Here is a 13971-nt window from a genome sequence, read left to right as displayed (position 1 = left end):
TCAAGAGGACATGGATAGCAGGAGGGAGGGATCTCCAGCGGTCATTTTAGAAATCTGTCAACCTCAAGACCAATTGGATCCAAGAACTCCTCTGTAAGTTTAACTGAAAGTGCTCAAAGAATTGCACATTGAGGGATGTACAACATTCTTTATGTTAATAATAAATATATTGGGCAAAGGATTAATCTCCAAAATATACAAACAGCTCATGGAGCTCAATATCAAAAAGACAACCAATCCAGTTAAAAAATGGGCAGAAGGCCTAAATAGACATTTCACCAAGGAAGATATACAGATGGCCAAGAGGCACATGAAAAGATACTCAACATCACTAATTATTAGAGAAATGCAAATCAAAACTACAACGAGGTAACACCTCATACCAGTCAGAATGGCCATTATCAAAAAAACTAGAAACAATAAATCCTGAAAAGGGTGTGGTGAAAAGGGAACCCTGCTGCATTGCTGCTGGGAACATAAACTGATACAGCCACTATGGAAAACAATATGGAGGTCCCTTAGAAAACTAAAAATAGAACTACCATATGACCCAGCAATCCCACTACTGGGCATATACCCTGAGAAGACCATAATTCAAAAAGGGACATGTACCACAGTGTTCATTGCAGCACTATTTACAATAGCCAGGACACAGAACCAACCTAAATGTCCATCAACAGATGAATGGATAAAGATGTGGCACATATGTACAATGGAATATTACTCAGCCATAAAAAGAAACGAAATTGAGTTATTTGTAGTGAGGTGGATGGACCTAGAGTCTGTCCTACAGAGTGAAGTAAGTCAGAAAGAGAAAAATAAATACCATATGCTAACGCATATATATGGAATCTAAAAAAAAAAAAAAAAAATGGTACTGATGAACCTAGTGGCAGGGCAGGAATTAAGATGTAGACATAGAGGATGGACTTGAGGACACGGAGTGCGAGGGAGAAGCTGGGGCGAAGTCAGAGTAGCATCAACATGTATACACTATACCGAATGTAAAATAGTTAGCTAGTGGGAAGCAGCTGCATAGCACAGGGAGATCGGCTCGGTGCTTTGCGATGACCTAGAGGGGTGGGATAGGGAGGATGGGAGGGAGGCTCAAGAGGGAGGGGATATGGGGACATATGTGTGCATATGGCTGGTTCACTTTGTTGTACAACAGAAACTAACACAGTATTGTGAAGCAATTATACTCCAATAAAGATCTATTAAAAAATTAAAAAATAAACATATATATAAATTGGCATGTTAGATACTGGAAGTAAACATACATTTGATTAAAATTTTGAATATGGCAAAAAAAAGAAACAATTGGAGAAAAAGGGAGAAGGGGTTGCTTTAAGGCTACAAGGATAATATCAAGATTAGAAGATGAAAGTAGGTGAGGATAAGGATTGAAGCTAATAAAGATAGAGGTTACGAGGTGAAATGAGGAAGGACTGTATATTATTTTTTATCCTGTGACTTTCTCCTAGCCCATAACATGAAAGTAGAGCTGAGGAGGTGGTGGGTATGAGGCTAAAGGGTGTACATGGAACTTCTACTAGGGCACGGCACAAAGAACTGCTTTTTCCATTGAGATAGTAAATGGAAAAGAATAGTAATGCAGTAGTGGAGTAGTGGAGTATCAAAGAGGAACTGAAGATAACCTTTCTGGACAAAAGTGATCCAGAGTCCTTCTGGGAGGAGACTTTTGGCAGGGACGTGTCAAAGCATCAAATAAAAAAGGAAGGAATCAGGGCATGAACCTGCTCTGGAGTAGGGTGTCTAAACCAAAGACAGGCAAGATGGAAGAAACGAATTCCAAACAGAAAACAGAAGGCTGGTTCTGGAAAGATTTTTTAAGGCAGTGCTACATAGAGCAATGGTTCAGAGGAGAGGACAGGGAAAAATTTTTAGCAGCATCTACCAAAACAAATTTCATTTAATATGTATTTTGTGAGGGAAAAAATTGTAGGACTTTCCAGAGCCTTCAATATTTTAGTGCACTCTGTGAAACCCTAAGATATGTTGGGGGGAGGGTAAGGATTGAACAGGCAGCACTTCTCATACGTATTTGTTTTTCATGGAGGTGGAAACATGCTACACATGTTTAGGGAATGCTCTTTTATCAAATACCTGTGGCCTTTTTGAGAGCAGGAACGGTGAGATCTGGTTTAAATACTTCTACTGAGCCAAGTATGGTGGCCAGTGGTTGAGCAAATAAGCAAAAAAATTTATCTAACACCTATGTATGAACAAGAAATGACCCTAGGATTATTTCAACATTCGGGCCCCGACAATGCGAAAGATACAAAATCAGACTCAGAGCAGAAGTCACCAGATGATTGCCATTTACAACCATCCTCCGAAATCCCCTCACATTCCTGAAGATCTGTCGATTACAATCCTTCTTGATAGCACTTTCTTCCCCCTCCTGCTGACACTCCTCTTTGAATCAGGGAGTTCACCCCCGGGGCTTTTTTCTTGGAATCTTTCCAACATTATAATGTGAGGGCAATAAAGGGAGATTCACTGAGAGAAGCAAGACAAATATGGTAAAAGCCTTAAAAATTATCTTTTTAGGACAGAAAAAGGAAGAAGCAATTAGGAAAGGACTCCCTGCCAAACCACAAAGAAAAGAGTTCAGCAAGGAATGCTAATTTCTCTAGCATTAGTTTGGAATCACCTGCGATGGGAATCAAGAGACCTTTTTAATCAAAGGAAGGGAGACCTTCCCTCAGATAACTGGGGTCAGCCTAGGGTCCCATTCAGCTCAGAAGAGCAAGAGAGCTATGTCACTCCTTCCTGCAGTACACAATGCTGTGTGTTTAGGTTAATCATCCAAGGATATTACAGTTACTTTCAATGGTTAATGAATAGCTTCTAAGTGCCTGCTTCATTTAATTGTCCAAAGGCCAGTTGGTCGCAGAGCGTATAAAGCTGAGAGCTGGCTAATGAGAGCATTCTCTCTGAGCAGGGGAAGCAGGGGAGTGGCAGGGTCAGGGAGCTGGGTTCCAAAGGAGCAGAGATGCAGAACAGAACCTGTCTAGTTCTCTGTGCCTTTGCCCTCCTGACGGGCTTCCTGATGATCTGCCTGGGGGCCTTCTTCATTTCCTCGGGCTCCCTGTTCAACTGCCAGGGGAACCTGATCCTGGCCTATTTGCTTCTGCCTCTGGGGTTTGTGATCCTCCTGAGTGGAATTTTCTGGAGCACCTACCACCAGGCCAGTGAAAGCAAAGGGGTGTTCAGCCGTGTGTTCAGACAGTACGGTGCTCAGGGGGCCCTGCCCCTGGCCACAGTGGACAGGTACGTGCTGAGAAGCCAGAGGACTGGGGAGCACGGAGGTGGGGCTGAGTTCCGGAAAAGGTCAATGACTTCTAATCCACTGGGGAGCAACTTACACGTCCCATGGGGCTATGTGTCTACAACTGAAGCTTTATTGTCAGGGAATTACTCTGGGATTAGACATTAGGAAGAATGGTGCTGCCTCTGGGGAAAACTATGAAGTAGAGGGAATTTATGCCAGAGAATAACCACCCTTCTCCCATCACCACTGAAAAACCCACCAAAGCCAATTTAAGAGGCCAAACTCATTTTCTTTTGTTGTATCATGGGAGCTGTCCTTAGAGGCAGGTGATGGTTAGTTATTCCTCATAACCTGGCTACCAGGTTGTAAGGAAAGCAAGTCCCAGACCAAATTCTGTCACACAACAAATGGGCAAGCAAGCATAAAATCAGCTATATAATCTCTTCATGAATTCAGTGAAGTCCCAGCTTTCTGTACTCTTAGGTGTTCGGATCACACATTGCATGAAAGATTTCCCTGAGACAAGGCACTCATATTCCAGAGGTAATAATTGGTTAACCTTACTACCTCATACCCATTAGGATGGCTATTATCAAATAAGCAGAAAACAACAAGGTTAGCAAGGATGTAGAAAAACTGGAAAACTTGTGCACTGCTGGTGGGAATGCAAAATAGTGCAGCTGCTCTGTGGTATGGAGGATCCTCAAAACATTAAATGTAGAATTACCACTTGATCTAGCAATTTCACTTCTGGGTATATAGACAAAATCATTGAAGGCAGGGACTTGAACAGATATTTGTACACCAATGTTCATAGCAGCATTCTTCACAATAGCCAAAAGGTGGAAACAACCCATATATCCATCAGTGGATGAATGGATAAACAAAATATGGTACGTACAAAAGATGGAATATTATTCGTCCTTAAAAAGAAAGGAAATACTGATGCAGCTATAACATGAAAGAAACTTGAAGACATTACGCTAAGTGAAATAGGCCAGAAATAAGCCCAAAAGACAAATATTATATGATTCCACTTATATGAGGTACCTAGAGCAGTCAGATTCATAGACAGAATGTACAGCAGTGGTTACCAGGTGCCGGGGGAGGCGGGAATGGAGAGTTACTGTTTAATGAGTACAGAGTTTCAGTCTGGAATGATGAAAAAGTTCTGAAGATGGATAATGGTGATGGCTGCAAAACAATGTGAATGTATTTAATACCATTGAACTGTACACTTAAAATTGCTAAAGTGGTAAATTTTATGTTATATGTACTTTACCACAATAAAAAAATTTCAGTTAACCTTATGGTAAGTATCGGACAACCAAAAATCTCCTAATTTTTGGCTGAACACAGAATCATTTAGGGATAAAACCTCAGGCATCATCCTTAAGGTACAGTCTGCAAGACTCCATAAATTCTTTTGTTCTCTTCATCTAAGATATTGGGCCGGCCAAAAAGTTTGTTCACGTTTTTCTGTAACATCTTATGGAAAACCCCGAACGAACTTTTTGGCCAAACAATATTTTAGCTACTCCATGTACCTTGAATATAAGTGATTTTTACCCATGACAGTTGATTTTTGACATGATTATGCTAATTAATAAGATACTAATTACAATGACCAAAACCCATTTCCAATGTTTATTATACTAACTGCAAGGTCTCTGGGTTTGATAAAAAATTAAAGATAACTGAAGTGATTGTAGGAGATGCTTCTAGAGTGATGGTTTTCTTTCTTTTTTTTTTTTTGGTATAAATGTTAGATGATTGCCTCCAGAGTGTGAATTCCTGATAAGAGTAACTGATTGCCTTTAGGATGTAGCTTAATTTACTAACACATGCATAATATTGTACTGTCTGTGCTGAAATACTTTAAACTATGGTATCACGACACCTCCCTTTTACTGCCTCTTTCTGCTGCATCTAATAGATGCCCAGCCCACTCAGAATGGCTAGTAAGTCAGTAAATGGTAAGTTACATTTCTCAGAAGTATTTGCATTCTAAATGGGTACCCCAAGGGGTCTGCAATGGTGGAATTCAGGACCCTGGGAATGTGAAGCAGTGTGGGGGGGCTGGGGGTTGGGAGAAGTGGATGGGACATGGGGGCAGGCAGCAGTCATCCTGGAGCCTCTCAAATCACTCCAGGGAACAGCTGAACTTTCTGTCTTCAGTGCCTTTACACATGTGCCCCATGGCACAGCCTTGGCTATTCTGAGTGAAGGCTGAGATTTATGCTGTACAGTAGATAGCTCCTTCAGCTCTTTGGTTTTGGGCCTGGTAACGTTGGAATGGAGCTGTGGCTACAAATGGCAGTCCCCGTTCTGTTGTGGTTACATACCACACACATTCCCTGTAGGCACTGGAACGATTCACTCTATAAATACACAACTAAATCAAGCTCACCCTCTCTCTTCTTCACCTCCACGCCACCCCCAATCCCATTCACGATGGAGAAGCCAGAGGATTTAGCAATTAGCAACACTGGGCAAGATTACCAATGAGTACATCAGCTCTGGCATGAATGGCTCCTTTAGCCATTGGCCTGTTGGCATGGAAAGGGCCACTACTGAAATCTACATAAAGTTGTCAGTTGAAATAGTTTGAGAAATAAGTATGGCGGCGGGAGGAGGGGCGGACTAGCTGATTGAAAGAGTGATAGGAAAGAGAGAAGCATCTGCTAGAGTTCAGGAATCTTCATGGAGCTGGTTTTCATTCACCATTTTGTTGGTTGTGAGGATCTGAGACAGTGAGTGCAATCGAGTAGAAGATGATGTGTGTGAATGGGGACAAAGACGTGAATGAACTAAATAACTGGATAGAGAGATGCTCCACAGTCAAGGCCCCCATGTCCCCTACCCCTGATAAGGATCTCACACTGAAAGTCCCTGGTTCCAACGAGTAAGAGAGAGGGAATAGTTTGGAATAACCCAATGGGAAAAATATGAGTATAGAGGCACACATCCAACGGCTGATAAAGAGGGTTTTGCTGGAAGAGCAGCACATTTTTAAAAAACTGGTGATGCCAGGGAAGAAGAACATCTGTTTCAAAATCAATGTTTCTTAACAGTTTAACTTCACACAATGTGATCTGAGAGAGGCAGACATATGCCTCTTTGGCATGAACCACTTAAATAACACATGTATGTTTGTGGCATTTTGTCCCCCCAGGCCAGATTTTTACCCTCCTGCTTATGAAGAGAGTCTTGATGCTGAAAAGCAAGCCTGTCCTGCAGAGCAAGAGAGCTCGGGTGTTCCTCCACCTCCGTATACAGAGATGGGCCTCGAATTTGCGGATGAAGGCGATGCCCACCCAGAGGCCCCACCATCCTATGACGAGTCTGTAGCAGACACGGTGGAGGCAGCAACGCCACTGCAGGATGCTCAAAGGCAAAACCAAGAGTGCTGAAGCAGGGGAAGCTCTCCAGCCCTCATGACGCACCCTCATGGGATGCAGCTGCTAATAATAAACGCAGGCAGGGACTGTGGGAGGAAAAGCCACATCAGTGATCCCACATGAGAGTTTGCAGAGGGGATGCTGCGTGTGACGGCAATGCAATTCTGCACGTGTGCTTGGCCTGCAAGGGCAGAGTGGAGCCCCGGAAGGGTGTGGTCGGCACCAGGCAAACGTTTCAAAGGATCCCAACCCAGGTGAACTTCTGGACTGCAAAAGTGTTGTGAGAGCTCTGCTCCACAGAGAGCTTTTCTGCTCTCTCTCAACTCCTCTCCCATCACCTAGACCCCCAAAAGGGAGGAACAGGTGCTGCTTGGACACCACATGCCTTCATGCACTGCATTACCAATAATCACAAAGGGAAAGCATGCTGGCAATGAAGGGTCACTATCGTTTAAATTGTGGGTTCTGCTGGCTGGCTTTGAAGTTATCCTCATTTACTATATTACCAGAGTGACACAGTAATGCACACTGTAAGAGATTTGCCTCTGGAACCCATGAATGTTATTTTGAATGACTTTATTTTAAGTATGTGTATTTTATTTCTATGTGAAAGGAAAGTGACTTCAATATTTGCTTTCAAAATGGTTCAAGTACAAAATCTTAAATGAGTATTTTAAGAACGGGATGGTTGTACAAGCGTATATGATAAGATTTCTTAGAGACTCAAGTTGAGCGAAGAGAATACTTAAAAATTCATAATACACAATATTCAGGAAAAAAAGAATCTGTACTAGCCATAGGTTGTATTAATACAGAATTGGACATAAATCTTGAAAAGTTTTAAAATACACATATATTTCAGTGAACCCCCCTGTAAATCTCTAGGATTTGAAAGAAAGGAAGACTATATTGTAGTATCTTAATCATTAACAGAAAATTCTTTGTGTCTCAAGATACAGATCCAGGCACTTTTTAGACTTAGGACATTTATTTTAAAGCCCAGTGATTCCTCTTCAGCTTCACTATATCTTATTATAAGTTTTAATACAAGAGGACAAATCAGGTGGCAGAATGGTGGGAGGAGATGCAGCCTGATGCTTTAGAGCTTGAGCAAGAACCTTCATCTCTCTGGGCCTCAGTTTCCTCCCCGATCAAGTGAGGACTTCATGTTGGGATTAATATCTAACAATCGGGGAATGCCTTTTATATCGCAGGCACTGTTACGAACTTTTTACGCTTTTTATTTAGCCCTCATTATAGCCTTCAGAGATAAGTGCTATGGTTATTCCCATTTTACAGATGCATAAATCGAGACTTTGAGAAGTTAAGAAACCTTTCCAACAACATACAGTTATTTCCAGGAGGGTGAAGAAAGGTTCCTAGAGGGGCATGGGAAGACATATTGACTTCACACTTTTGTGCTAGGTTGTGCTAATCCTGTCCTACTTCCTCCTCCCAGGGAACAGTTTGGACTTGTCTCCCACTTGAGGAAGTTGGCCCTAACAGGAAGTGGAGCCCCAGGGTTGCACCATTATCTTAAAGAGAGGCAGCAAAGGTTGCTTTAGGGTTAACAGTCTGGCTTCTCTTTTAAAATGTAAATAAGCCCTCAGTTTTCTGCCTAGGAGCTTGGCCCTCACCTCCTGGTGTAATTTCCTTTCATCTGATTCTTATACTGATGATGAAAGATGGTTCCTAATGATAACAGACAGCCTTGGTGAACGGGCACAGGAGGGCTTTGGACAGCGGTGGGAAGGATGGAGAGCTTTCAAGAGGATAAGGGTTGTAGAGATGGGATGGGGCCTCCGTAGCCTCCTCTTCCCTGTTACTGCTGAGTGCTCAGATGAAGCATGTCCTGACAAATACACAGGAAGCCAAAAAAGGAAATCCTGGTTCCTTTACACAAAGCAGGACTTTGGGCATCTGTGATTTGAATCCTTGACATCAAGAACATAACTGGACATGAAGGTCACTCACTCATGGTTGTCCAACAGGAAGGCGGTCATTTATTAGCAAGGCAATTTATTATTTCTCTCTTGTCATCTCTTTCTATCCCCCTACTGAGATGGTTATGCTGAAATTTTCCTCGGGGTCTGAGCACATTCACTGACCTGAACAAGCTCTATAACTGGGCTATCGTCCAGAGTTTGAATTTGTAATAGATGGTTTTTCCAACTACTGGTAGTCATGTGAGACAAATGTAATTTTGGTTTACATAAGAAAATTGTTTTAATCTCTTTCCTGCAATAAATTTTGTACTTAAACTTTCCCCTTTTTTGCTGTTTTGTATCAGAAAAAAAATCAATAGAGCGTAAGTCAAAATTTTATTCTCCATGTGGAACACAGCAACCAGATGAGTTAATCTTTTTGCAAAGCCTAACATCATTGAACATCAACTACTGAGTCAGAAAATGAGCCATGTGCCTTTCATAAAGAAATACAACTAATAGGCATTTATTGCCTTTTTTTTTTTTTTTTTTTAAAAACAAATGTACCCTGAAGCAAGCATCAGAAACATGGTTGTTACCCACAACAAATCCTGCCTTTGAGAGGCCTACCAATTAAAACCCACTGGGCGAGTCAGACAAAAGAGTCCTGTTGCCCACAGATTGGGAGAAAATATTGGCAAATGATGTGACCGACAAGGGATTAGTCTCCAAAATCTACAAACAGCTCATGTGGCTTAATATCATCAAAACAAACAACCCAGTCAAAAAATGGGGAGAAGACCTAAATAGACATTTTTCCAAGGAAGACATATGGATGGCCAAGAGGCACATGAAAAGGTGTTCAACATCGCTAAGGATTAGAGAAATGCAAATCAAAACTACAATGAGATATCACCTCACACAAGTCAAAATGGCCATCATCAGAAAATCCACAAACGATAAATGCTGGAGAGGGTGTGGAGAAAAGGGAACCCTCTTACACTGTTGGTGGGAATGTAAATTGGTACAGCCACTATGGAGAACAGTATGGAGGTTCCTTAAAAAACTAAAAATAGAACTACCATATGACCCTGCAATCCCACTCTTGGGCATATATCCAGAGAAAAACATGGTGCGAAAGGATACATGCACCCCAACGTTCACTGCAGCACTGTTTACAACAGCCAAGACATGGAAGCCACCTAATTGTCCATCGACAAAGGAATGGATAAAGAAGAAGTGGTACATATAAACAATGAAATATTACTCGGCCATAAAAAAGAATGAAATAATGCCATTTGCAGCAACATGGATGGACCTAGAGATGTCATACTGAGTGAAGTAAGTCTGACAGAGAAAGAGAAGTATCGTATGATATCGTTTATATGCGGAATCTAAAAAGAAGTGATACAAATGAACATATTTACAAAAAGAAACGGACTCACAGACTTAGAGAATAAAGTTATAGTTACCAGGGGGGAAGGGTGGAGGGGAGGGATAGTTAGGGAGTTTGGGATTGACATGTACACACTGCTATATTTAAAAAGGATAACCAACAAAGACTTACTATATAGCACAGGGAACTCTGCTCAATGTTATGTGGCAGCCTGGATGGGAGGGGAGTCTGGGGGAGAATGGATACATGTATATGTATGGTGGAGTCGCTTTGCTGTGCACCTGAAACTATCACGACATTGTTAATTGGCTATACGATATAAAATGAAAAGTAAAAAAAAAAAAAGTGTCCTGTTGTGATTAATGAGAATTCATTGGCCACCCCTGGAAGATTCACTCAGGGGAAGCAGACATTGTATCCCCTCTTCCTCCTGAAGTTTATGATAAAATTAATGGTGATGAATTGAGAACCATGATTCTGTGAATGGCAGGCAGGGCACTTAGACTATGAGAAAGTGCAGTCTTTACCGTTACCTCCTCTGAAATGTGAACGGCGGGGTTGGGGGGGGGCTCATGTGTCAACAAGGGATGGGAAATTCTCAGAGGTGATGACTCTCCAGTGTTTTAATCTTATCACGTCTAAGGAGCCACCTCCACCCCCCAGAAGATAAGCATGACAAGGTCAGTTATAGAATACACTGTGCTGCATCTTTTGCACATCTGAAATGTAGAGTGTATAGTTTTGGCCCCTCCACTCAAAAACTCACACTCCTATCCATCCTTTAAGATTCTACTTAAGCACACTGTCTTTGGTGAGGTATCTCCCCAGTCCACCTATTTTGTAAGGCACATACTAGGTGCTAAAAGACATGGGAAGATGATAAAGACATGGGTTTATACTGCATCCCTTCACCATATTCTATGCTCCATGACATGACAACTTAGGCTGATGCACATACCAAGTGGGTCGTCAGCCGCAGGAACCATCCACTGATGACGTCTCCAGCTGGTCGGAGTGGAGCAGGCATTCCGCTAAGCTCTGCCGCCTCTGATAATCTCTTGCTGTTTGTAACTTCTGAAGGGCCAAAGACTGATTTACTGGGAGTTACCTCATTTCCAAAGGCGCGTGATTTCTCAGCCCTTTCACCACTCAGGAATGGAAATCTCTTCAAGGCAGGTGTCTGGGATATCAGGGTCCACGTGTTTGGCGAGTAGCCGGTGGGTAATCAAGCAATAAAATGGAGTCACCTGTTATATCACTACCAGTTCCCGCAGGTGCATTTCAAATTCCCCACACCGGCTACAGGCCACGGCTGATGGACGTGTTGCCGAGGTAAATCCTGTGCCTTACACTGGCCACGCTGGCCAATCAGAAGTCAACATGCCATTAACCCTGTCATTGCCTGTATTACCTGCAGAGAACACTGGCTCAGTGTGGCCAACTGTCAGCCCATTGTGCCACCATGGGATTGGTCATCAATCTGAAGCTTCCTGTGCAGAAAGCCTTCATGTCCTGTGCAAGCCCTTCAGCCTGCAACGTCACGCAGCACTATTTGCGCCAAGAATACGGTAGATGTAGGCTGCACCTTGGATCAGTAAGATTGATAAAGGATCTCATTTTAGTAATGGCTGTCTATCCATTTCCAAGGTCAGTCAATAAACTCAAGAATCATAGATGAGGCAACACAACATTTTGATCTAGGGGACTGGCTCACACAGCGGCATATTTCACATGCTAGGTCCCCTCCCAGTAAGCGCCTCCCTGGCACACACACACACGCATTTCCCAACACTCCCTGGGAGGGTAGTGGCACTGCCCTCTCTGGGAATCACTGCATTCTATACACTGGTGCTTGTCATTGCTCTGGAAGCGCGTGGTGCAGTGAGTGGACACCTCAATCCTAGCCGATCACAGGAGTGGCCTGACAGCTGCCGTACCCTATCCACAGTCCCTTCCACGATTCTCTCCTGTGGTCCCCACAACATTCGTGGACCTCTCCAGGCATCTACTCCTAAGAGAGACTGGTAGCTGAAGCTCTGTCTTTAAGAACCAAAGAACATTCTGTGCAGAAGGGTGACTTCCTGTCTTTCACTTCTCCTGAGGGTAAGGCAAGAGGATGTGCATGTATAGCTCAGCAAGAGAAGCCGGAATTTTATGTAAAGCAGAATTCATACCTTGGCAGTGTGATCTGAAGCAGGTTCCAGAGGCAGGCTGTGTCCTGAGCCACTAGAGGACCTTCCCTTTTGCAACCTCGCTGAGAAAAAGCTCCGTAAAAATAGGTGGCTGTGCAGCTGCTTCTTTCCGTAGCTGGGCCCAAGAATTTGCTTCCTCTGATATTTGCAACATTGTGTCTGCTTCAGCCCCACTCATGCAAGCCAAACTCTCACTGGACCCAAAGCAAGCCTCTTCTCCAGCCATCCTACCCCTCCACTTCTAGTCTTTGTTCTTGCTACATTCACCCGTGGTGAAATTATATAAATGGTTACCAGGCCCAGGAAACTCCACTCTTTGGGAAATCCCTTAGGTGCTAGTGCCTTTCATCTCTGAGTCAGTCTCTCTGTGTATTCCCACAGCCGGTTGCTTGTGCCGCTGATGTAACCATCATGTCTACCTGATTCGTTGTGCATGTTTGCCATAGCCTCCTGTTCCCAAACTACAAACTCACAGGAGCAGGAATAATATTTTATGCATCCTTTTGCTGCACCAAAAAAACCCAGGACTCTGCATAGAGTAGTTGTTCAACTGGTGTTTGCTGAATGAATGAACGAATTATATTTGTGTTGCTGGACACACATGACTCCATACTGAAATAAAGAAACAAGATTTTAAAAGGATTAATTTACCTTTGAACTTCAAAGTTCGACATGATGAAAAGTTCAGCAGCTTGAGAAAAAATATTGAAAAATAGGCTTAGCTGTCTAAGCCTGAGTGTATCTAGTTGTGCTGTCATCAACCTCCACTTTTTTTTTTCTTTCTTTCTTTCTTTTTTAAATAAATTTGTTTATTTATTTTTGGCTGGGTTGGGTCTTCGTTACTGAGTGCAGGCTTTCTCTAGTTGCGGCGAGCGGGGGCTACTCTTTGTTGTGGTGCGCAGGCTTCTCATTGCGGTGGCTTCTCTTGTTGCAGAGCACGGGCTCTAGGTGTGTGGGCTTCAGTAGTTGTGGCACACGGGCTTAGTAGTTGTGGCGCACGGGCTTAGTTGCTCCGCAGTACGTGGGATCTTCCCGGACAGGGCTTGAATCCGCACTGGCAGGCAGATTCTTAACCACTGCGCCACCAAGGAAGTCCCATGGACCTCCACTTTAAAGATGATGAGAACCAGGGTCTTCCCTGGTGGCGCAGTGGTTGGGAATCTGCCTGCCAATGCAGGGGACACGGGTTCGAGCCCTGGTCTGGGAGGATCCCGCGTGCCGCGGAGCAACTGGGCCCGTGAGCCACAATTACTGAGCCTGTGCGTCTGGAGCCTGTGCTCCGCATCAAGAGAGGCCGCGATGGTGAGAGGCCCGCGCACCGCGATGAGGAGTGGCCCCCGCTTGCCGCAACTAGAAGAAAGACCTCGCACAGAAACGAAGACCCAACACAGCCATAAATAAAATAAATAAATAAATTTTAAAAAAAGATGATGAGAACCAAAGCCACAAGGCAAGTTGTATTCCATTGCTGATAAACTTCATAACTAGTTCCTTAGAATCTCAGCTCAAAGCCACCCTACTATTATTTCGAAATGAAGACACTTGTGATGAAAGATTAGATGCCATGTTCGTTTCTTCTGACGCCCAAAGGCAGTTTTGAGCACTTTGCCTTCTCTGTTCCATTTATTTACTAAATTCCCAAGATCATAATGATGAAAACCAGCCCTTGCAAGTGTTCTGCAAGGCAGACTTATCAGAAGAGTGACCACTACTGGAGTTTCTCAAATGGCAAGACAAACAAATAAGAAAAAATCCACAA

General features: G+C 43.2%; 1 protein-coding gene across 1 annotated transcript; it reads left to right on the top strand.

Moving 5' to 3' along the window:
• Positions 1–2932: 2932 nt before the first annotated feature.
• TMEM252 (transmembrane protein 252) lies at positions 2933–9173 on the top strand. The gene is made up of 2 exons (XM_082403699.1): positions 2933–3297; positions 6474–9173. Exons 1-2 carry the CDS (start codon positions 3020–3022, stop codon positions 6709–6711), a joined length of 516 nt encoding a protein of 171 aa, XP_082259825.1. The 5' UTR covers positions 2933–3019; the 3' UTR covers positions 6712–9173.
• Positions 9174–13971: the final 4798 nt, after the last annotated feature.

Source organism: Balaenoptera borealis, assembly GCF_965194805.1.
Source record: "Balaenoptera borealis genome assembly, chromosome: 8".
Lineage (NCBI taxonomy): Eukaryota > Metazoa > Chordata > Mammalia > Artiodactyla > Balaenopteridae > Balaenoptera > Balaenoptera borealis.
This window is presented reverse-complemented; position numbering and strand designations above follow the sequence as displayed.

Bases quoted from the DNA above. Each gene is read 5' to 3' on its own strand.
- TMEM252 (XM_082403699.1), top strand. From the start codon at position 3,020: ATGCAGAACAGAACCTGTCTAGTTCTCTGTGCCTTTGCCCTCCTGACG. The intron at 3,298-6,473 runs GTACGTGCTGAG...TTGTCCCCCCAG, and splicing joins CCCCTGGCCACAGTGGACAG to GCCAGATTTTTACCCTCCTG.